This window comes from Trachinotus anak, unplaced genomic scaffold, assembly GCF_046630095.1.
Source record: "Trachinotus anak isolate AG129_WGS33_773 ecotype Australia unplaced genomic scaffold, CSIRO_AGI_Tana_v1 ptg000005l, whole genome shotgun sequence".
NCBI classification, from domain to species: domain Eukaryota; kingdom Metazoa; phylum Chordata; class Actinopteri; order Carangiformes; family Carangidae; genus Trachinotus; species Trachinotus anak.
In genome coordinates, this window is record NW_027273856.1 from 6,705,441 (window position 1) to 6,731,962 (window position 26,522).

The 26,522-nt window shown below is 44.1% G+C and overlaps 1 protein-coding gene across 8 annotated transcripts in view; it reads left to right on the plus strand.

Annotated features, from left to right (window-relative positions):
* The window catches only part of nrxn2b (neurexin 2b), a 692,879-nt gene that overhangs the window by 645,546 nt on the left and 20,811 nt on the right, over positions 1-26,522 (plus strand). For 6 of the 8 annotated variants that reach the window (XM_071478063.1, XM_071478058.1, XM_071478060.1 and 3 more), the window contains 2 exons: positions 13,509-13,598; positions 25,827-26,152. In XM_071478063.1, the coding sequence (XP_071334164.1) occupies positions 13,509-13,598; positions 25,827-26,152 (416 nt within the window). The remainder of the gene's footprint in view (positions 1-13,508; positions 13,599-25,826; positions 26,153-26,522) is intronic. The other 2 variants (XM_071478062.1, XM_071478066.1) reach the window with 1 other exon arrangement.

The window sequence follows — 26,522 nt, forward strand, 5'->3', positions numbered from 1 at the left end:
CTTTGCATTTGGTAAACACCAGGCTGCTGCCTGCCAGTGTTAGGTATTATTGATCACATGGACAATTAATAACCTGAATACTAAAATAGGACTTCTTCAAACCCTTGAGGTTCTGGTACATTCATATATCTGTAAACACCAGTGGTGTATTCATTCTGCATTGAGGCTGTCCGACTTATAAATCTCCATCCCCACAGAGGTCAATGTGTTCCATCCCCATTGTTTAAAAGCACTGTCTATGTATCGTCATTGTTCACACAACGGGGAGAGCACTGGCTGATATGGCCATGATATTTACTCCGGTTGGCATATAGAGGAGTGGGACTGTGACATTCTCTGTCACAGCAGTGATCCCACACTTTGAGGCTGCGGTTTGGCATTGAGAAGAAGCGTATTCTCTTGCTCATCCATCAGCACAGCGAGGCCAGACTGAGGGGCATGCGTCACAGCCGGAGGAGGAAGTGCTCTGTGACAGTTCACTCTTTTCAGCTGTTATTATGATGGAAATGCAGCCCTTTTCGCTACAGCACAGGCTTCAAATGGGGAGCCTTGCACTAACAATCGCGCTAACCGCCTAGATGATAACATCAGAGCAGCCTGTTAACACTGGCAAGTGAGTGTCATCATCCCAATCTATGTTTTGCTTCCTCAAGAAACATTAATGCACAGCCCATATTGTATTCTTTTTATTCCTCCCTTCCGCCCTCTTTGTTGTTGTTGTTGTTGTCTTCGTCAAGCATTTCTTTCCTTTTGCTCTGCTGATCAAGAATTGAAGAGTGTTATTTTGTTGTTTGTTAGTTTACTTGATGAGGTTTGTGTTTGTCTGCAAGGGAGCTGGAGCCCCTCTGAAGTTTTAGGAGACTATGGGGACTAAGGAAAGGAAATGGATGAAGAAGAGGAGGGGGCTAGCTGCTTGGTTTGTAGAATTGCTTTGATTCATTTATGTGAGCCACTTACACTCAAACTATTTTTGGGCACCGGCTTTGATGGCTCCAGCACCGGCTTTGAAGGTTACAGTCGTCACTGTCGTCTGGTGGGGCGGCATCCCGGGGAAAACAGAGATGTTACGCATTAGGAAAGCAAAACCTCGGATGAGGCTGAGGCACAAAAGGGTGGAGGAATACATAGGGGAGAAAGTGAGTGAGGGATACAGGAGGAGTGTAAAAAAGACAGAGTGATGTTATATTTTGTAGAAAGGGGAAAGAAAAAAGGGGGAGCTCCCGTGTTGAAACAAGCTCCTGTAACCCAGAGAGATTTAGACACCATCTGACTCTCTAAACAGGACAAAACACTCTATACTCACAATATGGGAACATTCATTTCATTTTCTTGGTGCTTATGTTATACAGGATTGTTGCCCACTTGAACACAGGTTGTCATTGTTCTCCTGTTAGTTGTTACAGGTGCCAAATCTGCAGTTTCCTTTGAAATCGCCTTCTCCAAAAGGGGTGTTGTGACCCACATCAGGCAGCCTCCTTGGGACGTTATTGCAGTTTTGAACCCTGTCTAATGCCTTGTGCATACAGTTCCATGTGGGATTTATCCTCTTGAAGACCATAGGGTCCCAGAGGAGAAGGACAAGGATGGCAGAGATAGAATAGAGACTGTGAATCTATCATCTCGCACACAAGAAAGACTGTGACAGGTTATCTCTGGGTAATCTTTTTCTCATACACACACACACGCATGTTTCTGCACACTGTAATTAGGGCCTCAGTCCAAAAGATTTGTCGGATTTGGATGTGTTTGAATTGCTTTCCATTAAGGACCAGGCCTGCCAGCAGCATGTGTATAAACAGAAGGCCAAAGCAAGGTGATGGATTTGGAGAGACAGGATGTTGACAGCAAACATGGCCGTCACTGGTCAGGCACAATGAACGGCAAAGCAACGCGTCTCCTGATGTCCCACGAAGTGATGTTTGTAGTCCCCAGGGAGTGTGTGTCTGTGGGTGTTTTCATCTGAATCTGATTCTGTGTGAGACAGTGCGCACATCTGTTTATTGCATAGTGCATCGCATGTGTGTGTGTGTGTCACGCTTTTGTTGTGTGTGCGTGTGTGTATGCATTTGATGGACGGAGAGCAGACAAAAAGTGTCAGAGGAGCGTCCGGCCAGCTAATCCAGTGTGTCAGGTGTGCCCGGTGGGTCCTGCAGCAACACTTATTGGCCCACTCCACCTCCCACGTTCCCAAAATGGCAGACAGTCTCAATAAAAACATCCCTGTGTCACAATGAGCACCTGAACCTGGCCACAGACAAACAGGCAGATGTCAGCAGCAGAGCCATACGGGCTTTAATTGTACCATTTCACACCCAATTCCCTATTTACTGGTCATCTGTTGTGACAAAGACAGCAGACCTGGTTCAGCTTAATGTTTAGCCTGCAATGTTTTGTTTTTTTTTCCTCAAATTTACACCATTACCCTGAAGAATATTCGTTTCCGATTGGCTGAAGGCTGAAACACACTGCTAGTACAGTAGCTGCTTCATCAGTTTCAATTTTGGATTGAAAACTGTACGGCTTTGCCTTAAAAATAACTAACATTAGCGACTGTAAGCTAAGTGACAAAACCTCAGAGAGTGTAGTGAATTGAATAATGCTGCATTTTATTCAACTATTCATCTGCAAAAGGAAAAATCTCTCATTCCTTCTTTCAAAAATGACATAGTCTTGATTGATTAATTTGAAAGCATCTAAAGCATTAAAGGTCCCATATTTTACACTTTCAAAGGCTTCTCTCTGGAGCTTTAGTAACAACACATCAGTCAGCTGATGGTTTTCTGAGTGATCAAATTAAAATATAGCAGATTTCAGTTAAACAAATAGTGCAAGGTTGGATGATGGATCCAGGTGGGCGGGGCTTGGGACGTGGCTGAGAGCAGTGACTGTATACTTGTGACATCACAAAGTTACATAAGTCCTGACTCCTGGTTTTAAGGCTCAGTTTCTGAATACAGGCTGTGTGCATTTCTCTGTGGACTGAGGCTTTGATACTTTCACAGTTTTAATAAAGAACCTAGACCTGCTGTATAATCAAAAAAGATGGTCTTACTTTATACAAATCGGACCTAAGTGCTAATTCATTAGATTATTTTTCAGGTGACATCCTTGGCTCCCAGTATTCATTGCTGATATAATTTTCCAGGAACTATCTTGTTCAATCCATAAAGGATTAGTGGGTCAAACAGTCACTTACTAGTTACATCAATTCAAAATGATCAGTATTTGTATCTTAATAAACCCATTATTATTATTCATACCCTATTTGTCTCCATGTTAATGTTTCATGGGCTGTTCTCTCCCACTTCTCCAGCTCTCTAAGCGATCATGGCGCTCAGACACTCAAGGGGGGAGGTCAGATTTAGTGAGTGGGAGCCTGCTACAGTATTAATCCCCCTCTTATAAGGAGCAGGCCACCCTTCAGCAGCTGCTGCTTCCAAAAAAATCTGAGTAGGAGAGAGAAAGAGCTTCAAGGGAGAACATGTTCGAGTGGTGAAGAGAGATGAGGCGTGTAGGCCTGAGTATGCTTTGTCTCGGTGTGTGTCTTTACATATTTTGTTTGACTATTTATGTGCAGATCTATACATATGTCTACTTTTATTGGCCTATATGTATATGCATGCGCTGTGCATTTACATTTGTCTGTTTGCAAATCACCACACACCAACACTCTTTTTGTGATCATGATAATTCACTGCAGTAAATTATGACATTACAGTAATAAGGGGCTTCTGGAAAAATCCATCCATGTCCTTGGGTTTATACCACACTTGGCATTTGGACTTGGTTGCAGTGCTCCCTGAGCTTTGGATAATCATTTAGCATTTTACAGCCATAGTTATAGTGTCGACATCGCAGCCCATTGGCTGTGATTACCATATTTTGCTGTCTCATAACTGTGTCAGTATGACCAATGAGAGCACGCGGTGTGCCGTCTCTCTTTCACACGTACCGCTTCCTTCTCACTTGCCAGTATTTACAGATGGTAAATCTACTATAAAACTGGCACATTGCTTTAGTTTCTGACAGGGCTGCAGTTGAGCAAAATTAGAAATAGGATGTGGTCCTTGGGGGTGTGGTAATGCAAGGATTAAGAGTTGATGGCAGGGGAGATCAAGGAGACTGAAAGCTGTAGTACTCTACAACTTGTGCTGTGGATGCGTTGCTGAAAAATGAAGGTCTAAAAGAGAAGAAGAATGGAAAGAGAGAGAGAAAGCAAAGAAGAGTACGGGTGGGGAAAAAAAGAGGCGAGACCCAGTATGAACGCCGGAAGCTAACTGCTGTCACTGCTGCGATGGATGGGGCTTTGCATTTTACTGAAAAATAAGCGCTTCATAAATTGGATTGGATTGCATCACAGCAGGGAAGATTACATACAGCCTGTACAGCATGATACGGCACGTGCATGGTCCTCACATGCAAGCGCGCACACACACATCACACGCAGAAATAATTTCATAAGAAACACACAAATTACTCACTACTGGAAATGCACCCAGACATGACAATGTTCCTTTTGAGTCGACCAACACGCCACTTAATACAGATCATAAATCAAAGACAGCGAAAGAGAGAGTACAAAGAGAGTGCTGTTGTCATTCCCTGTTTTCATTCTGTGAGGCATTTAGAGGATCCATTCAGTGTAAGGGCTGACCATTAGACTGAGAGAAAAGGGAAGCAGAGAGACTCGAATTCACAGAGAAAGAGAGAGACTGTTTGTGCCAGCAAAGACAGCTCCGGCTCTAACAGCTCTATTCGAGGGGTTAAGATGTTCCTTGAATAAATGGTCTAAGAAAAGGGGTCAACAAAGCTCTTGACTGTGCCTTCTCCTTCCTCCTACCCCTTTTTTAATCATTGCCTTTATGTCCCCACTGTTTCAACATGTCCATCTTTGTCTTTGAGACCTCCACGCTCAGGGAGAGAGAGAACCAACCGTGAATAAGCGAGGGAAATAAAGAGACTTTGTGAGGAGGAGAGGTCGAGGCTGCCCAGAAGATCTGCCTTCATCTGCCCCTTGGCAAAAACAATATGAAAGCACTCAGCTGAGCTAGTTAAAACACTAAAAGTAGGGGAGAGCAACAGGATTATGACAGGAGAGGGTTGCACTCTGCAAGACAACACAATCAGACAAATGACTGGAGGCAGATGGACTTTAGCTGAGCGTGGACCAGGTTTCTCTCACAAGCTCAGGCCTCCATATAAGGAGAACCAAAGCAGCCCTGCGTGACTTTCATGGTCCACTAAACAGATGATAAATGAGTGTGGCCCCATGTCCATGTTTACTGTTACATTGTTTGCGAGAAGCACCTCCATATACTCTAAGTTAAGTACATTTATTGGTTAGTTTGTAGTGTGTTTTGTTATTAAAGGTCCCATATTTTACACTTTTCAAGTGTTTAATTTGAAGTGTTATTGACAGGATATATTTTTGGTTTTAAAAACCAAAAACCATCTCAGTGTAGTTTTACATCTCCTCTTTCAGGCTTCTCTCTAGAGCTCAAACAACAGGTCAGTGAGCCAATCAGAAGAGAGGCTCTGAGCCTCTTCTTATGACCTGAGAAACCAAATCCTGTAAGGCGGGATGGTGGGTGCAGGTGAGCCAGGCTTGGGGTATGGTTGAGGCCTGCTTTGTTGTGACATCACAAAGTTATGAAAGTCCTGACGGCTGGTTTTAAGACTCAGTTTCTGAATACAGGCTGTGTGTATTTCTCTGTGGACTGAGGCTTTGATACTTTCACAGTATTAATATAGAACCTAGACCTGCTCTATAATCTAAAAATACATGGACATCTCACTTTGTATAATATGGGACCTTTAATGGCACTTAAGGTAATTACTGTTTGCACTCTTGCAGGAGCACCAGGCGGTACTGTTAACATAAACAATAACTCAGTTGTCAGTTGCAGATTATTCTTCTGTGCTTTAACATCAGCTAATTGTATCAGTTTTGCACTTTGTTGAACCTTCATGAAGATGAGATTCATTGAAGGTGTTAGACTGCATTAGGTAACTGACTGTAAAAACTCTGTTTTAGCTCATTTTTAAATGCAGGCCTTGCTGTTTTTTACTTAAGAAAATTATGATCTGAAATGATGCCTGACTGACATATGCCATATCTTGGATTCAGGAAGTACAGCAGAGAAATTCAGAAAGCATTAAGTGAAGTCAGCCAGCTTAGTTGCTTGTCGCTGATGACAGCTCCACCTCATTCTGTGAGTTCTTACTGGGCCTCTGTTGCTCTGCGGCTCCCTGTGATTGGATCTTGCACAGTTGGAAGGTATCTCCAATAATTGGCCTGTGGCTATGGGATGATGAAGAGAGAGAGAGAGAGAGAGAACAGAGAAACAGTGAAGAAAGTAATGATGAGGAGAGAGAGAAAGAGGGCGACACAGCTAAGCAGTGCAGAGCAGGAGAGAGAAAAGATTGCTTTGGGTAATTAGAGTAGTGACAACTTTGATTTCCACATGAGTGGGGCGGGTGCTTTCTCTGGCTCACTCCGGCGGCCACCCTTGCACAAATCCACCATGGCCAAGATGAAAGGTGGCGAGGATCCTGTGGTGAGGAATCCCGTCGAAGAGAGAGGGGAAGGAATGAAACTGAGCTGCTGGACTGATACCTGCTGCACAAGATGAAAGATGAGTCAGAGAGATGAGTAGTTAAAACAGTGAGATATCATCTGTTTCAAATGCACACCGGCATGAGCAGCGGCTGATGTATTTACATTGAACAAAGGAAAGTGGTGGGTAGGGACTTTTTTTTTTTTTTTTGGGTGCTTAATACGAAGAACCAACTTGTTCGCAATCTCTGCTCCGCTTAGAAGCGCTGGGAGAGGGAAAAAAAACATATGCTGCAAAAAATGTTGTCATATTATGTTGATTTTATCCCTTTGTGAGCTGCTTTTAATGACACTAAAATTATTTCGTTTTTTTTAGTTGTGTAGTTTTTCTCAATTTTAGCGCAGAAATCTTTCTTATTCTATCAAAACGGACAAAAAAGACTTTTGCAGTGATGCATTCAGTCGCATAGGGTTACAGTACACGGGACAGTGGTTTCCTCTCCCTGTCTGCTCTCAAAAAACACCCAGCGGATATGAGAGCAATCCATCTAAAGTTACCTAATGAAAAACAGAATGAGGCTAGCCTGACAGAGAGAGGTTTCTGTGAGAGGGAGGCAGAGCAGGATGGCCAGTGGCCAATTGTCTCCAATGTAATCTCCATTCTTGTGGATGGATTTCCGATGTGGGTGTCCTGTACAAGGGCATCTGGCTGCCTGCAGAGCTACATGATATACAGTTGGCACCTTGGAGCGTCTCCACACACACGCACACACACACACACACACACACTCGCATGTAGTCACATATATGCCCTGATACGGAAAGGAGACGGAGGGCGAGACAGTGCAGTGTCTGATTCATATGTTGGATTATAAACACTCCCCCAGACAGACATAGAAAGAGACAGTCTGCACTCCCAGCATGCCTCACAGGTCTCCCGCCCATCCTCCACCTTCGCTTTGTGTCTCCCAGAGGTGCCAGTCAATCAGTGTGTCCTTGCCCTGCTCCTAGCACAGCAGCTGTGATACCTGCCCCGGACAGGGCCCATCATGGCTGTTAGTCCAGCCAGTGCTCCAGGCGCCATACACAAGGCGCAAGAGGAGGAAAGACAGGTTTCTGGCCTCCAGAGTGGAGAGAGTGTTTCATGGTGGACAGTCTGAGCCTCAGGGGGCCCAGAGCCGCAGGCTTGTTGGGTGGGTTAACGTAAGGGTGGACCAGTCTCTGACGGGTCCACACACACAGTCTGATAGGTCATGTACGGGTTCAAATCAGGGTCAAAAAGATTGTGATCTGATAAAGTGATGTTCACAAAGAATTCCAGAGTTTGCAGTTGAAAGGATTTGTGTTTGTAACAGAAAAAATTGTGAATAAAATCTGTGAACAAATGAGTGGTGAGGTCACGTAAATGGCTAGTGTGAAGTGCTTTAGTGAACATGTGTGTATTGATATAAAGCAAACAAAATGTGTCTAAAACTCACCGCTTTAAATTCCCACTTTGTGTGTGATGATAAATTTAAAGTACAAGTTTTGACCCTGCCTTTACGCCTGCGTCTGATTGGATAATCTCAGTCTAATCACAAAGCATGGTCCAATCAGAGGGCAGGTGGTTCTGTTACCTTCATCTCCACCACAGGTCCTGGAAGGTGTGGGGGCTCCTCTGCGACCCAAATGGTTTTGCTGGACAGTCTTTGATCAATCACATTCTGGTCCAAATTCCTACTTGTAACCTCATTTCAGTTTTACAGTTTTGATTTACAAACCATAAACTTTGGAATTATTTAGAAACATCATTTTCAAAGGCTCAAAATCTTTTTGACCCCAACTTGAGTGCATAGTTGTAGCTCATTAAAGATGAGCTTTATTTGCACTATAATTAGAATACACAAGCTTTTTCTCCATATGTCCACCAATTATACAGTAAGACTTGTGAATAACAATAAGAATCACAGCTGTAAAAGATCATTAGCACAGTTACTCATATTGTCACCTTACAGTATACTATTTGAAAAAAACACAAGCCTTAGAAAGTCATTTAATGAAGGCTTGGGACCCCAAATAATTGGCTTGCAACTGCTGTAAAATAGAAAATTAAAAAAACACTGAAAGGGATAATGCTAGTTATAGCTTATTATGTCCTATTTTTAAATGCATTACAATCCAGGAATGAATGAAAATAAGTTTCTCATAGGAAGGATAAGAGTCTGCTCAGGTTGTTGTAAATGGGATATGATGTTTATTTGCAATTGATCATAATTAGAATACTACAGAAGCATGAAACAGTCGCATATCACTTACATAGAGTCGGAGGTGCTTGTGGTCCGAACTAATGCAGAATATGCTGAGACATCCTTAATTTTTGTCATTAATATTGAACAAGCCCTCAAAATACTATATAGCCTCCATTTCCCATAATGAAACCAAACACACATCTAGCAAGAACCCAAGACTTTCCAGCTTCAGTCTCTATTAGTGTAACGCAGACTTTGCCTTATAGATTTTTTCTCTCAAGCCCATACTGAGATAACCCTTATGACATTATTCTCTCAGACTTGACCAAGCTTCCGCACAGCAGCAGAAGAAATTACACAACCACACAACAGGCTGAGCATTTATCCACATGATTGATAAGTGGATTTTGACATGTAAAATCAGAGGAGTGTACCTTTAAAGGAACATTAGTCTTTAAGTAAACCAACCGTAGCCGCTGGTGTCTATAAATCATAGAAGGTTATTAAAGAAAAAATGAATTCCTCCACAGCTTAGAAAAAGCATTGTTTGATTTACTGGTTTATTTTCCTCTCTCTTGTATATCAGATTTCCTTGAGCGCCAGGTACGATAGCGTTGTTTCACCGTCTTTCATATCAGGCAAAGGGAATTGTTCCAGGAGTGGAGCGAGTGTGATAATGGCAGTGAGGGAGAAGAGAAAGGCCCAGCTGTTTAATCTGCCCCCCTCGCCCCCTCCCCCCATTCTCATGCAGAGCAGACTTCAGATGGTGGGGAGAAGAGCGAGGAGGGAAAAGTTTCACTGGTTCACTCAGAATGACTTATTTCTCCGAGGATCCCAGTGCAAACAGAAGCAAACAAACAAGCAGGACACGGAGGACTTTCCATTTTCTGACACTGTGGTGTAGACGATAAAAAAAAAAAGGAAAAAAACCTGTCCAACTGAACTTCATAGTATTATTTTTTTCTTGTATCTCTACATATATTTCTGTTCAACTGAGACTCACAATCACATTTTGTTCTCCACCCCCCACCCCCACCCAGTTTTCTTTACCGTGTCTGTCTTTTTGTTTGGAATAGACACACAGAACCATTGTCTGTTGGTTCCTCAGTTAGTTTTTATTGTTCGCGAGGATGTTGTCAGTCAGCCCTGTTTGCAAAGTGTAGAAGAACTCACACACATTTGCATACTGTACACACACACACACGCACACTTCGCTCTTAGCATTTATTATTTTCCCCACTAAGCACTTAGTCAGACTCTGTGTATATGTGAAGTAATGGATGGCAAAGCCTGCGTTACAATGTACTGCATTTAATCTCCTCGCACCAAACTCAGTGTTATCATGCAGTGAAGGATGGAGGGATAAAATGGAGCGACGGTGTACAAAACAAAAGGAGGGAATTAAGGGAAGGAGTGAGAGGAATGTGGGAAGAGGGAAGGAGGAGGGAAGAATAGACAACAAAGAACAGAAATAAAATTTTGGTTGAAAGGGAAAAGAGCGAAGGAAGAAACTGCAGGGAAATGGACAAATAAAAGGGAAAATTGTGGAAGAAGGAAAGGGGGGAAAATAGGACATAGTAGATGGAGGGAGGAATGAGTAAAGGCTAAAAAAGAAATAATGGAAAATGGATTTTGGCAGAAGAGTAAGAGAAAGGACAGAATGAAGCATGGATGAATGATTGTTTGAGAACAAGGGAAGGACAAGCAGAGAGGAAGAGTGGTTAGAGGGAAAGAATGAATAAGTGAGTAAGACAGGGAGAAGGGATTTTTAACGAAAGAGCGATAGCAGCAACACAGGAAGGAGAGACTCCACGGAGGAGGCACTAAGGAAAAAAGGAGGGTGAAACCATTTTAGCAGCCTCTTGAGTGCAGCATCTGACTGCTGCCACTAGAGGGAGAACAGCTTCTCTCCAGTTCATTCTCATTACCGGCCATTAATTGGATGATAAAATGGATCCTTCATAGGATTAAGTCAGTGGAAGTGGCTGCCTGTGTGATTCAGAGTGGAGGGTTGGGAAAGGGAGGAGATTTAGACGGGATTTGTGGACGAGATGGCAGATGCAGCAGTAGGAGGAGAGCATAGACACACAGGATTGATTCATCTCACTGAGGACCACTGCCTCCCACTATTTCCCTCTCCCTCCGCCGTTATTTTGATCGTCTTTTCTCAACAGCCTCACCACCACCACCACACCCCTCCCAGTTTTTTTTTGTTTGTTTTTTTCTCCATCACTCCCTCTCCCCTTTGTGCTACCTGTCTCTCCTTCACTAATTCAGTGAGTGCTGCCCCTGCCATCTCTGAAATTGTGTATATATGTGCTGCACTGTAATTTGCCGCACTGCCTTTACCAGGCGGCCGAGTGGCATCGAACTAATCTTAAGTGCAATGTGAGCGTATGCATGTAATTAGTCACATTTAAATGCTGCAATTCAGTTTGCCCCTCATTTAGAGCCGTCTGCTGCGATTACTGTGAAAATGTGAGTCTGCCTCTGACGTGGGGGTACCAGTCAGAAAAAAACAACAGGAAAATTAAAAAAAAATAATTATTATAATAACAATAATGGCTTTAACTTTAGATTTTTAGAACCCCATATAGGGCTAATTGAGGCATTATTGTAGGTATTAAAAAACAGCATTACTGGCAATTATATATTATCCAAACATCCACGAATAAATTAACTGCTTAATTTCCTATATGTAGTCTTCTGAGTCCTCTCTCGCCCAGATGAACAGAGAGCTGCAAATGCATCATATGAATGACAGTGAGTCATATGTTACATTGCAACCACGTACTCTCCCATGTTCAACCTGCCGGCCCTCTGTATGCTTCTTTATCCATCTCCCATCCATCATTCATCCCTGCCTTCTTCCTTCTCTCTGCTTTTCTTTCTCCATTTCATTATCACTGTGGCTGCCTTCCCCATGCACAAACATCTGTGCATGTCCATGTACAGTATGCACACACACACACACACACACACACCTCCTCAGCCTGTGTGAGCCATTATTGCGCAGGCAGGCGTGGGTAGAGAGACCCCTGGGGAGTGGAAGTAGGTACTGCAGAAAGGAGAGGTGGTCTATTTTAGATCACTGCAGCAAGCACAAAAGCATGGGGGGGGGGGCAAAATCAAAGTTTACTAGTTAGGATGCAGGATTTCACTTCAGAACTCTCCCCCATTTGCTCTCTCAGCTAACTTGTCTCTCTGCAGATGATTTCTGCAGCAAATTGTCGAGCCCGTCAACATTTCATGTCACAAAACCACTAAAACGGACCCAAAGTCGGGCTGCGACTGCTAAGACAATGTTCGCTGGTGATTTTAGGGTCAAATCACAGCTGCAGTTCATTACAGAAATGTCTGCTTTCCCACAGGCGTGTGCTTGGCTCACGTTGGATCACAAAACAGTGGGAACCTGGTCTCATGAGTAGATTGATTTTTCTGATTGCTACAGTGCTTGTGGTAGAAGGGGGTAATTAAGAACACTTGATGGCATATGACGACTTCAGCTCCGTGATGTGAACACACCCTTACAGTTGAATTGTATCACTTTGTATGTAGCAAGTACCACTTATTTGATTCAATATCTCACTTATAGATGTTGTAAATTATATATTTTCCTGTAAATTATACTAGTAGTACCCCCCACCCCCACCACTCCTCCTCAAGGATGCCTGGGGATTCCCTGACCCCATTTTTTTGGAATCACTGTGCCAGAATAGCTGTCTGATTTTTAGCCCAGAATAATAAAGACAATAACTCCTAATTAAGCCTTTGACATTGCCGCCACATTAGACCTCATCAAACCCCCACCCTGGCCACCATCAGCCCCTCATGTCCCCTGATTCCAGCTCCATCTCTTTTGGCAGTGCTGGAGATGTGCGCAGCGAGACCCCGAGGTTGACGAAAAGTGAAGCGAGGGATAATAAGTTTGCACAGCGGCGATGGAACAGCTTTGACACGCTGATGAAGTGACGCTAATTGCCAAGTGCCACTGAGAAGTGCTCAATTAATACATAAGCGGGGGGGTGGGGGGGGGGTAGTCCGAGAAAAACAGAGTCTTCTTCACTTTAGGTGAATTAGAAAAGTCAGATTCAAAGTGAAGTGATGCTCCACGGGCAGAATGTGGTTGGATTTGGGAGGCAGTGATTTGCTAATCGCTGACTCTTTGTGTGCAATGGGAACTAAAATATGTCCTCCTTGAAACAACCATGACAATGTGTTTCAGTACTGTACTGTATGATTATTTCATGTCAAAATAACAATGCTGTACTGCTGACACTGATGTTTCTTTTTCTGTTCCATTTATTTACAGTGTAGTAATTATGTTGTTCAGTGACTTTGCTGGTTCTGTGTGTGATTCTAGCCTAATTTGCTTCATTACTGCTAATGAATTTCTAAAGTGTATTGACTTTGCAGATGTCTATCCTAAGTTAGAACTTCTACAAATGTAATCACACTATATCTAAATAATTCATAAATCTGTTTAACTTGTTAGTGCATTTAAAAATCATTTAAACTCAAGGTAACTAGAATACTGTTAACTTGTCTAACCAAACAAACCAGCCCAAAAACACATCCTCAAGTTCTTCCTGTCCTAACTAAAGCTGATTTTAAAGTACATAACTTGCTAAACATTTGCCATGTTGCCCTTCTAACCTCTAACCTTTCAACTTCCAGATTTCTTTGTAACTTCTCTTAATTTGTCTTCTCCAAATTTCTTAAAGGGAACTTTGATAATGAGCGCCTGGCTATTGCTAGACAAAGAATCCCATACCGACTCGGTCGGGTAGTTGACGAGTGGCTACTCGACAAAGGTAATAAAATCCATTAACTCCACTAATGATCTAACCGCCTAACCTACCGTTAACCTCCACTCTGGAGGAGGTGCAGTGCCACATAACAAGGGTGAATGTAATTTGGCTCTCTAACAGAACTGTAGGTCCCCTATAATCCACTGCAGATTCAACATGCCTAATGATGATTGGCTGATATATTAGAACTCATTCTTTTCAATTATTCTCAGCTGGTATCTGAAAATCAACCTGGAAATATATGTTATTTTCTACACTTTTATAAACTCGCCAGTTGAAGCTATGCACTGTGCTATATTGGCATTAAATAAATTTTACAGCACAGTGTTCAGTGATACCAGCTATTCTCTAGCATTGGTGTGTAGATACCCAGGGGACCATATCCAAAGCACCTTAAACTGGGGCTGCATCTCTTCAGAGAATTAACCCCCAAATAACCCGACATAACCCCCTAATAACCTGACCACATGTAAATAGCCTATTGATTCCATTTGCTTTCCTGTGTCTTTTGTTGGCTGAATGTGAACTTGTATTGATTATATTTAACCACTGATGACAGTAAAAAAAAAAAAAAAAAAAAAAAAGGGAAAAAAAACATCTGACTTTATTACTGGATTTTTTCAGTAGAAGAAAAAAAAGAATCCCCATGAAAGTCACTAAAAGTTAAAGGGACTGTGGAAGTGTTTGTTCAGTAATCAGTCTGCATTCACGCTTCATTCATGCACCATGCGGGCACAATTTTCCTGCCCAACACTGTGCATAACTAGTGCCGCAGAGGTCAAATGTGGTCCCGTCAAAGTGATGACTCTTTAACCCTTTGAGTGCCAAATGTCCCAACCCCTTTGTCTTTGTCATGTGCCGTGTGTTTGTGCTGCTGAAGGTGGTTGATTCTTGAAAAAAAAAAAAAAAAAAAAAAAAAGAGAGAGAGAGAGAGAAGTAAAGTAAATAAGAATGACAGCTAAGTGGAACTGAAGCTTAAAATAGTTTCTGTGTTGCGGCAAGAGCATCACAGACATTTATTTGTGGTTTATGATCAAGAAAGATGGCACCACTTAGCAGAATAAAACCAGAAATATAAGGATGTGAATCTATACAAAGGAATGTGTTTGATGCCGATCATCAGAGATTTTACAGTGAGGTTTTGTTTACATAAGAGATGTATTAAATGTATGATGAAATTAAGAGCCTCAAAGATTAGCCAGTTAGCTTCAGAGGTTCCCCTGAATCATTATTGTGAACGAATACCGAACAAATTCAGACGATAAAATTGATCTCCGAGAGCCCAAATGAAGTATTCATGTGACAGACAAACAAGATAAATTAAGCACATGTTTATTTGATGGAAACAAAACAATCATGCATTCATGTGCAGCTGCCATGAACCGACTGCTCTGCTTTCCTCTGGTACGTCGAGGAGCACTCTTCTGCTCGGGGTAGTCAGGACACAAATCAGAATTAAAAAGGCTAGAGAGATGAAAGTTGAATGAAAAACCGGATCAATAAAAAATGACTTGCCCACTTATGAAATAATTTGTGCATGCGATGAAACTCTGAAGAGAATGAGCTCGAAACTGACTGCATTATTCTCTTTCTTCTATAGATTGAAACGAGTCTGCGTGCAGTCGTTTAGATGAGCGCGCTGGGAGAAAGTAGGAGGATGAAATAAACAAATAATGTCCATAAAAACCCAAGTGAGGGCTTTGATAAGGGCACGTGTTCAGAAGAATATGCAGGGTCGCTTGTCTGTTAATTTGATTGGATTCCTTTGAGAAAAAAAAAAAAAAAGAAGTCATACACACGTCATGGACTGAAGAGGCAAAGTGATTTTGGAAAAACATTTCTGAGACAACATAAGGGACGTACTAGTCTAGATAATGAGGGGGATTAGCGGACATTTCCGAGCTCAAAGGGTTAAAGCTGTTTGTTGCTTTGATAAGGAAGCAGCTAGAGCTTAAAGCGAAGAACCTTCTAAGCAGAATCTAACCACCTAGCAGCAAATCAAACTCCACCCCACCCTCCACCCCCCACTAACTGCTGAGGGCTGCTCTCATCACTCCCCTTCTCCACCGCTGGACGTCAACGGAGACAATTGGGTGCATCTGCCAGCTTTGCCCTGCTGGTGACAAATTCAGAGAGCCCTCAGTTATAACCTTGTTATAAATGATGTTTAACGTTTGAATGCAATTGGACCTGGATGTCAGTATTTGGAAGAACTTGGACAGGTTGCGGCGATCGCTCGGGACAAAAACTAAATAAAAAGCTAAATAAATTCTAACCTCTACTAAAAAGAAAAAAAAAATCCAAGTGGCAACTTTTCCTGCTTGTTTCCACCTCCATGTAATGCAAAACTCAGAGGGTTAAAACAGCAAAATAACTGAACACCAAATTCAAAAACGACGCAGCTGCTCTGGATCATTTAAACCAAATACGCTTGAAGAAAGGTCCCTTTAACGTTTATTGTTTTCACCACTCAGGAAATGGAAAATGTTTTTTGTTGTCATGTAATGTAATGTAATGAATGTTTACTATTCTGGGTGAATGGTGTGTGAACAGTGGAATGAGTTACAGCTGTGTGTGTGCGGTAAACAGCCTGGATCATTCCTCTTGTAATAGATGTATACTAATGGTCCCGGCTGTGGTACCAATATGGGGTTTTGGTCTCTAACAGTGACTGCATATAAGGATGGAAAAAAAAAGAAAAATCAAAGAACACATGACATACATTTTTGGTATTGTATCAGGCAAATTTTATAAAACAGGAGATTCACATCATGATTGACAGCTATGACTAACTTGTGGTCGGGTGGGGAGGGTGTATGGTTCCAAATCACCAATATGGCAGCGTCTGTATCTGGGATAATTTGGTTTCATTTTAGTAAAGTACGTTGTCATCCAGCTTTATATACAGTCACTGGTCCCTAATCTTGGTGATTTTATTGCATATCAGTGCCTCAAAGGGTCTTAAAGTGCTTCAGAGCTCTTGACCAGAGAGCATAAAACAATCAGCCCCATGGCTCTCCCCTCTCAAGTCCTTTTAATGTTTCATCAATTGTCCAGAATTCAAAGAGCATCGAAAACCTCCACATCTGTCAGATCTCATCTGCACTGTAACAGCGCCATTAATCTCAAGACTCCTGCACTATCATGTTCATTCATGGACAGATGTTGAATAAGAGCACTAATTGCTTACAATCACTCTCACAAATGAGGATTTTAGTCATACCAGGATATAATGGCGGGCGGTCATTGGAGCCAGCAGTGTCCTAAAGGAGAGCAGGGCTGTGGCACTGCACTGTGTCACTGCGTCTTATCCTGAAGCCCTTATCCTATCTCCCCTACTGTGTGAGAGGCAGATCAGAGTGAGCATCTCTGGCCATCTCGGTGCCTGCTGACTAAATTCAAAACGGCAGCCATTACAGGGGCCCAATGGAGGGGAAAAATGACAGTCCCAAAAGTTTTCAACGGCTCTATCTGAGCAAAAACTTACTCCGATGCTTCTCCTTTTCCTTGCATCTTTCTCCCTCCCCCGTGACGGATCTGTCATCCCCTGTTTTCACAGTGTATTCCTTTTTCTTTGGAAATAATAATAATGTGTTGAGGCCTTTGACTCAACAGGGAGAGCCACTAGAAAGTAAAGATTATTAAAAAAAAAACAGCAGGAATCTATTTCCTTTAGTTGTTCCTGTTAGCAGATGAGCAAGGAGGCACATGAAGCTCCCCGAAGAATCGGAGCTTCACATCTGCTTCTAGCCCTCTGGAGCTACCCAACAGCAGGATGATCAAGCTCCGAGTTGAGCTACACGAGTTGCAGGGAGGAGGAGAGAGGAGCAATACTAGGACACCAGGTCTCTGTGGCCTAAAAAGCAACTTGAAGAACCAGGTTTAATGTTCAGTGTTTAATGGCCTGGCATAAGCTTCCCCCATTCCCTAATCGAAAGCAATCAAGTCCTCCCACTTGGTGTGGGGCCAGAATCCAAATCAACATCTCCAGGCCAGGCATTGGTCCAGACCTGCTCTTCATGATTGCAGCTTCATTTTAGAGATTCTCTCACATCGGGGCTGCACTCAACAGAGAGCAAATCCATCCGAGTCTGTCTTTCAGCGCCCCCATGATGAGCTGTGCATCCTGCCGAGCTACTATCTTGTTTTCTCATTTGATCTCTCTGCACTATTATGGCCGTATTTTAGGGAGGCAGGGGGAAATGGTGTGAATGCTAACGTGCGTGCTCATGAGTTGAAAAGTGGCTGCAAGGAAGCAGCTCTGTCGCTGGGAAGAAGCTGCACTTAGCTGTTATTTCATGGTCCCCTACCATGAAATGGCCTTAAAAAAACAGCACAGTCACAGCTGGAGTGAATAAAAAGAGAGAAGATTGTCCCCAGCGCCCGGTGCTGCTATCTCTCTCTCTCTCTCTCTGTGTCTCTCTCCCGCGACACTATCACTTGTTTCAGATCTACATACAGATATAGGATCAGAGATAGAGCCACATCTGATTAAACCCAATCTACTGTCTCCGGAGCACTGCAGATTTTGCCACCGCATCCTCAACACCCTCAGCTGCCTTCAAGGACCTCAGGACTCCACGCTGCCTCACAAACCAGTCAGTCTAACTTCATGCCACATTTGGCCCCTCATCTCCATTGTCAGACGCAATTAATTCATAGTGTTCTACCCAATCTGGCCCAACTTCTGAGGAGCAAAAAAGCAAAACGCTCTTAATTACCAAAGAGAGCCGATACCAAAGAGGCGATAACTTGGGAGCACTTCATAATCGACTTTGTCAGCATCCCACCCCACCCCCATTGTGCTCCAGTCTTCTTCGACTTTCTCCCTCCTTATTCTTTTTTTTTTTTTCTTCAGAGGGGAAAATGGAAACAGGGGGCGTTCTTGTTTGTTGAGGCAACTGAAGGATTTATGAACACAAACCCATAAAGGCTCTGTGTGCAAACAGTCCAGCTTTCTGTTCCGCACAGCACAAAGCAGTGTATCGACGTAGGTGAATTCTGGGCCATCCCCCATCCCTCCCACCCTGTAACTCTGAGCTAAGAGAAAACATTTCAGATAGAAGCTTCTTGCAACCATATGGCATCCCTCCTCTCTGTGAGATAACAGGAGTAGAAGGAGGATGAGAGAGGCATAATGATGACGGCACAGGGATACTGCTCTCTCAGGCTGAAGTCCTTTTCATATTCCCTCTACCGGGGATAGGTACACTTAGATCATCCTCCCACCCCCCCACCCCACCCCCCTCCAGTCTCCCTCTGCCCTCCTCCAGCAATCACCTCCTCCAGGGGAGGGGCTAGTTCCTGCGAGAGCATGGTGTGAAGTTGCCGTCCCCTCTCCTCCTCTCCACCTGCATTCTGGGAGTTTTAGCAGACATACAACCATTATTTCACAGCCTCCAACAAGCAATCTGTGCATTAGCAAGCCAAGCGTGGCCCAGGCCCAGCCCACTCCACGGCTTGGCTTGGCTTAGCTCAGCCAGTAATTACCGGCCACAGCTCATCTGAGACAAGCCATTTCTCTGTCTGCTTAGAAAACAGTTGAGGAGGACGGTGCATCGATGCAAAGCCGCAACTGGAAACTTGCTATTACTCCCGTCGGTGCAACAGCTTTCAGGGCAGTTCACTTTCACTTCGAAGAAGTGATATAAAGAGGATCCTGCTCTCTATTTGAAACTGACATCAGACAAGAGTGATGCAACCTGTACCCAACTGATAAAAGGTTTAAAATCTCTGGTTGGTTCTGTCATTAGAAAAATCCTAAGGCACACAGGAAGTGATGCCTTTTACATTTCCTACAACAGACAGAATACATACAGAGGTGTTAGTATGAGCAGTTACAGACAGAGACAAGAGGGCCACCAACAAGACATCTCTGCAAAACCAGACAGAATCGAAACTAGAACACATTTGGGTTATTACAGCTTTGATCATATTTTCCTACTTTTGGCCAATTGGCTCTGATATTTTGACAGTGGACTCACCAAGATTGCTGAGATTGCTAAGATTTAGGAGCACGGCAGCATCACTACAAAGTCTGATGGATAAAGAAACTCAATCAGTCACATACTCAGACAGGTTGTAAACAATCCACAAGTCTAGCCGGATCATCTAAACCACTTTCTTTGCAGTAAGAGTAAGTGAGCTTGTCTGAATTGGAGGCAGTAATTTTGTGTTACAGTGAAGACCCACTGGAAGCGAACAAATTGGATAAATTGCCTCCACCACAGGGCTTTGAGAGGCAGTTACTCGCATCTGTTGGTCTTCACCTTCACAAAGGGAAAACCACGTGCACGTGTTCAGCTGCAGTTTACAATGGACTGTTTGGGATCATTCACCTTTGTTATCACTTCCAAACACTTTGTGCTTGGCTACTCCTGGGGGTTGTTTCTTTATCTATCAGACATCTTTTTTCGAGACTTCGCGAGCACAGCCTCATCATTACTGTTATTACAGAAGACTGAGTTATACTTTGCAACCATCCCTTACCATGTGCCTAGTTTTTTAAGTAACACAATGAGTATAATTTACGTTCTGTACTTATGACTTTTCCTCACCGCAAGTCTATTTTCACACCAGTATTTTTGGACAACACGTCTAGCTGAGTGTGTTATTGTAGTTTTCTTCCCGCCATGTGAAAATGTGTACCCACTCCCACTCTATATGAGCATCTCCTCTGGTCAGGCAACAGGGATGCAGTGACACGTACAGCAGGAAACTGTGGCCTCAGCCCAAGATAGGCACATATCATAGAACCCTGTCATTACCGCAAGGATCACTGTGTGATTAGCCGACTCCACTTGAAAATGAGGGTGTGAAGCCAGAGGCAGTTCACAACCGGTTCAATATTGTCTACAGTCTGTGCCTCTTAAGGCTTTCTTTCACTGTTTGTCTCAGACCTCAGCTCTCTTCCCTCCACTTCTTTCTTACCATCTTTACTCGTGTCTCCTCTGTCTTTAATTGGATTATTCCTCTTGTTCTTTTCATCTAGCCTGTCATCCACTCCCTGTGCCCCCCCCCCACCCCCCACCCCCCACCCCCCCGTCTCTTTGACACTCTGTCCTCATGCTGTCCCACTCTTTCCCTGTCTTCATCTGTCATCCCCCCTCGCTCCTGTCATCACTCATGTCCCCGTCCAACCTCTTCTTTCTTTAGCGTCTCTCTCTCACTCAAGTTTTAACTCGTTAATGGTGATGATTTCCTCTCAACTTTGTTGTTATACTATAGTTAAAGTCAGTTACACTTACTTTGCATTTTTTGTTTGGAGACAGTGACAGGCCACTGTAAGCTGTACAGTAGAGGGTGGGGGGGGGGTCCACACCAGCTACAGACGCACTGCACACTGCATCCCTCCTCCGGCTGCACAAAGTGCTGTTACATGCAGGCCACAATCATTTGGTGAGGAAATCAAAGTCAGAGCACTTGTCACTCCTCTGCGACACCTGCCAAGGCTATCAGCCACTAGGCCCACCGGGAGATCCAACCAGAGGCGGCCTTGATTGCAGATGATAATGCCCTCAAGAAATAGTCGTGCCCGCCTTCTTTTACCCAGATGCCCCATTTAAGCAGCAAAGAGTGCACAGCTCTTAACCAGGATGCTCCGATTTCCCAGCCTGTGTGTGTCCCAGCAGAGATTTACCACGCTGCAGCACCTTGGAAATGGGCAGAAAAAGACATACAGTCCTTACCGATCTCTACTTAGCCTTTGGATTAACAAGTAATATATGTTTGACTGCTTCGTCCTCCTCAGGCTGCTCCTCCAGACTTTATGTTGCTTCACTCTCAGTTTCCAGCGTCTTTCTATGCATATCCCTTCATCACCCCGAGCTATTTTTACATAGATAGATAGATAGATAGATAGATAGATTGACATGAAATTTAGTAGAGACATTCATTCAGTTTTTCCTTAGGATGAACTGTAACAACTTTGATTATCCTCTAACTTTTCATCTGGGTCAACACTGTAATTTTAGTTGATTACCACTTCCCATCAGCTTCAGTTACACTTTGTGTTTAATGCTAATTAGCAAATCTTATGAACATAATAAACATTATACCCCCTAAACATCAGCCTGCTGGCACTGTCATTGTGAGCACGTTAGCATCTTGATGGCAGCTCAAAGCACCACTGTGCAGATTTACAATGCGGCTGCCATGGCTGTGGACTCTTCAGTCAGGGTTGGTCTGGGCCACTTGTGGCCACATTCTTTCAGCAGTGTGAACACAAATGTCCTGGGCCACGCTGAAGAACTGCCTGCTCTACTGCCACAGTCTGATGAGTTTATACAGGTTTATAATGAACCGAAAATATTTTTACTATTTCAAATGGCTGAAAGCTTATTTCACTGTCGAGCTGTGCACAGTGAAATGATTCACTCAACCCTTCAGTGCCCTCTCTCCCTCTCTCTCTCTCTCTCTCACTCTCTCACTCACAAGTACATTCACAACAGACCTGTCTGTCGGATTTGGCTAAAAACAATAACACCTACGTATTTATTTGCATATAAAGCAGGGAAGTGAGATCCAATTACAAGTGGTCACTCGAGACACATTTTAATGCCAGGTGTGAACTGATGTACTTAGCACTGACCACTTGGGACTGGATCACTGAAAACCCTCAGGTGATCCGATCACAGGTGGTCAGGTAGTATCTCAGTTCACACCTGACATTGAAACGTGTCTCCCCAGGCATCTTGAGTGACCGCTTGTGATCAGATCTCACTGAACATCAGTGAAGCAGACGGTCCTCCAATGTGGCCCAGGACGCATTCCTGTTCACACCGCTGAAAGAATGTGGCCACACGTGGCCCTGACCATCTCTGAATGTGGCCGGAGTGATCAGATCTCAAATGCATCCTCAATGCGTCTGAATTTAGAGCCGTCCACTTGTGATGGGATCACCTGAGACGCATGTTAATACCAGATCTGAACAGAATCTGCATAACAGAATATGCATGACAGTTTGTCTTAAATAATTGATGCTTTTATTATTGCTCACCTGTTTTATACAAGATTGAAAAATACATGTAAATCACTGGATGGATAAATAGATAGAAGAACAGATGAGGCCTGAGTCAGTTCTGCGTCTGCAGCAACTCGTTGCAGAAGCCTGACCATTCCAGTTGCTGCACTGCAGTTAATTAAGGCTTTGTGTACGGCTGTGAATGTCTGTTATAATGAGTGGCTGGCTGCCTGCCTGCCACCCCCCACCTCCCCATCCCACCCACCCATTCCAACCTCTCATCCCCCTGCCCGGCCCCCTCCCGTACACAAGCCTCTGCCCATTAAACGTCTATCACCTTAAGAGCCCTGGGGAGAGAGCCAAGGCTGCAGCCACCCGATCACACCAAATTGGCCCAGTAGACCCTCATCAATGTGCAAGCCCAGTGCACAGGGCTGTCTACTGCACACACACACACACAGCTGTCGAAACACACGGAAAACACACAAAGGGAAAGGCGTATGTAAATAAATGTTTGGCAAATACACACTACTTGAAAAGGCCAACTATCACACACATAAAGGTCATTTCCCTGACATATTTCATAAGTTACTATACGCGCGCACACACACCCTCTTCTCTGCAGCAGCGCCACATCCAGCTCGGTCGTGTTAAATGCTGTGATTGCTTGTCATGCACAGAGCTCTTTTTTTCCACCCTCCTGCCCCTCCACCCCACCCCATTTGTGCCCGCCACCAATATCGGCTCTAAAACCGCACGTCACTTTTGATTCGACTCAGCAGACTCTGAAACAATAACTTCATCAGGGCCAGTTAGAGTCTCATCCTGACCAGACAGCTACAAAAACAAACACTGATCTCCCCTCATCTAGTCTGGAGGGCACCTTTCTTCTTTGTTGCACTGTCAGATGGAAGGCTCGTCCTCCTGCATTTTTATTTCTTTTACTATGGAAGACATTGTCACCTGCTGTAGTCGTAACCCTCCACACACACACACACACACACACACAGATCATCCTCTGACTTGGACTTGGCTGCTCACACACAAGGGAGAGTCAGGTGTTTGTAGAGGAATTGGATAGCATTCAGGAACACAGAGGAACATGTGTGTCCTCAGCTTCTCCTCACTCCATCGCTCTCCCTTTCAGGGGGGGCAAATGTGGCTGCTTGAAATGGGAGACCCTGTGGGCTGATGTGTTGGTGTGTATGTGCTGTGTGTCTCCTCTTAATGCAGGGGGACCATGAGGTGGGACGATACTGTTTTTGATATTGTTCTGTGTTTTTTCCGTGTGACGTTTCTCTCTGCAGTTATTCTCCTGTATTTTCCTCGCTGATGTCCACCGTTTGACAAACTGCCTTTCCTTATACCCTCTATTCGGTCCCACAGAAAACATGCTAAGTGTTGAGATAATAGAGTGAGACTCAGCTATTATGTCAACAGTACATATGCCACACATTAAGTCTCATCATCATAAAGTCAGGGGATGGGAGCTGGGTCCCTCCTGGGCCCCTGACGAGCCTAACGATCTGATAATGGGATAACATGTGTAATGACCCATCTCGGTGGAATAGATTCATCTCTCTCCACACTTATGCAGAATACTTACAGGAAACCTACAGTAAAACATGTGGTTTCACACCCACACACCCACACACCAACACACACACACTTGTGCATTAATAGACATTTGTCTGATAGACCCACGCACACTGGTGTTACCCATACATCAGAACGGGTGCATCCATATAGACAGAGAGTAAATCATAATTAAGGTGATGAAGCACCCTCTCATCTGTCATTATTGAAAACAAATGGGGCTCAGGCCGGTCCCCAGCGCCTCCGTGCCGACGAGGAGTCCTCGCTGGCTTTCAGTGCCACAGAGAAAACAACAGCAGCATTCAAAAGACATTCACAACATTCATTTATCGTCATTACAGACAGTTCAACTCACAGAAGTCAGTTGCAGCAAAATTACATGTGCATGAGTTGCACATTTCCACGCAGAAGCACTGAGGAGTAGTCTCTCATGCCCTGTAAAAAGTAATAAATGTAAATGTATGCATTCACACACTTACACACGCACACAGATACACACTCACACCAGACCTGAGGGGTCTCTCATTTCAGAAGTCCGTAGCCTGCCATCACTGGAGAGTCTATGTTTCACTCTCAAATGCACACATTAGTGTGGTATTCCTTTCACAAACAAACAAACTCCCCCTTTCCTTACAGCGATTGATTAATCCATAAAAAAAAAGCTCTTTGCCTTCTCTCATCCTTGTCCTCTAAGTAAATACCTCATCAGGTCTGTTTTTAACCCACATCCTTCCAACAGTATGCCGCAATAACACACCCCTCCCTTTACTCACATATCCACATGACTCATAATAGGGGTCAAAAGTGTGCATCAGTGCAAGTGGCATAGTGAGGATGTCCCTGAGGAGAGCCAGGATGCAAATATAGGGTAGAAAAGAGAAAACGTATAAATAAAACCTCAGGTGACCTCAGCTGAAGAAAATCCATGGAGAAAAACTACACCTGTCAGACCGCCCCCCCACTCTACCCTTTCACCACAAGTCCTGGTAACACATTAGTATTGGACCCTGGATAAATGGTCGACCCTTTCCTCCCTTCATCCATCCATCTATCCAGATGAATGGTAATGACTGCGGTGAGGGACAACCCCTGCTGAATTAAACATTTTCTCCCAATGAGGATCTTATTTTCCTCTTTTGGATAGCAGCAAAACCGGGGCGAAATTTCTCTCCACTGGCAGAGGTACTTTATCATTGTGCAGCACAGGTGCACTGGAGGTCAATGACACGGACCCGGCATTGTTCTAATGCATTCCATCTCAGAGCAAATGAGATGCGTTTCGCTGTGAACTTTCAGTCCCAGGGTCAAACCACAACTGCCCCCGCAATCTATTTGACTGTCAGATTCAGACTGCCTTTCTGTGAGAGTGGCACGTGCCCAGCTCTGTAATGGCTGCAGCTGCAGCAAGCCAGGATCCAATCTCCCTAAAGTGTTACTCAGGAAATCCCATGTGATCGAAACAGTGTCTCTATCTCCCCCCGTTTCGCACTGTGCCTGTGTATCACTTTGTGTTTTATGTGCGAGCTCACCAGAGACCATGACTGATTTATATTCTTTGCCTCTTTTCCCTGTTTCTTCCCCTCTTTCCTGTCTCTCTTACCTCCACTTCCTCTCTCTCTCTCTCTCTCTCTCCTTCACTTCTCCATCCTTTCTCCTCGACTTTCACGTAACAGGTCGCCAGCTGACCATCTTCAACAGCCAGGCATTCATCAAAATTGGTGGCGGTGGAGAGACGGGGCGCCACTTCCAGGGCCAGATCTCAGGTCTGTACTACAATGGCCTGCAGGTGCTCAAACTGGCAGCTGAGGGTGACCCCAATGTCCAGACCCAGGGTAACCTGCGGCTGGTGGGTGACGTTCCCTCAGTGCTCACTACTGACACCACCTCCACCACCCCACTGGCTGACATGTCCACCACAATCATGGAGACAACCACCACCATGGCCACAACCACCACCCGCAAACAGCGCTCGCCCACCATGAGGGACAGTGTGACACAGGTGAGTTTGTGATTCACGTTTGTTCACATGACTGAGGAGCTGTAAAACGAACCGGAGCTGCTGTTTGAGTCACTGAGATACTTTTGCACAGTGCACTGTGATGAATTTCATTGCCAGGCCACTTTTAATTGCCTGTCTAAAGTTTATTCAGTATCAAAGTTCGGAGAACAATATTTGAAAGATTAAACAGCATGGCCAAGTAACCAGATGACCCTCTTGGACAAGCAGGCGTGCGTTTCAAAAGAAATCATACGCCAGCTGCAAGGTCGAACAGTCTAATCCTCGGCGCAGTGTTGTGTGCGAGCCTCCTCCTGTCAGCCCTCAGCCACATTCAGATGTTCAAACGGCCCTCAGCCTGAGAGCGAGTCAC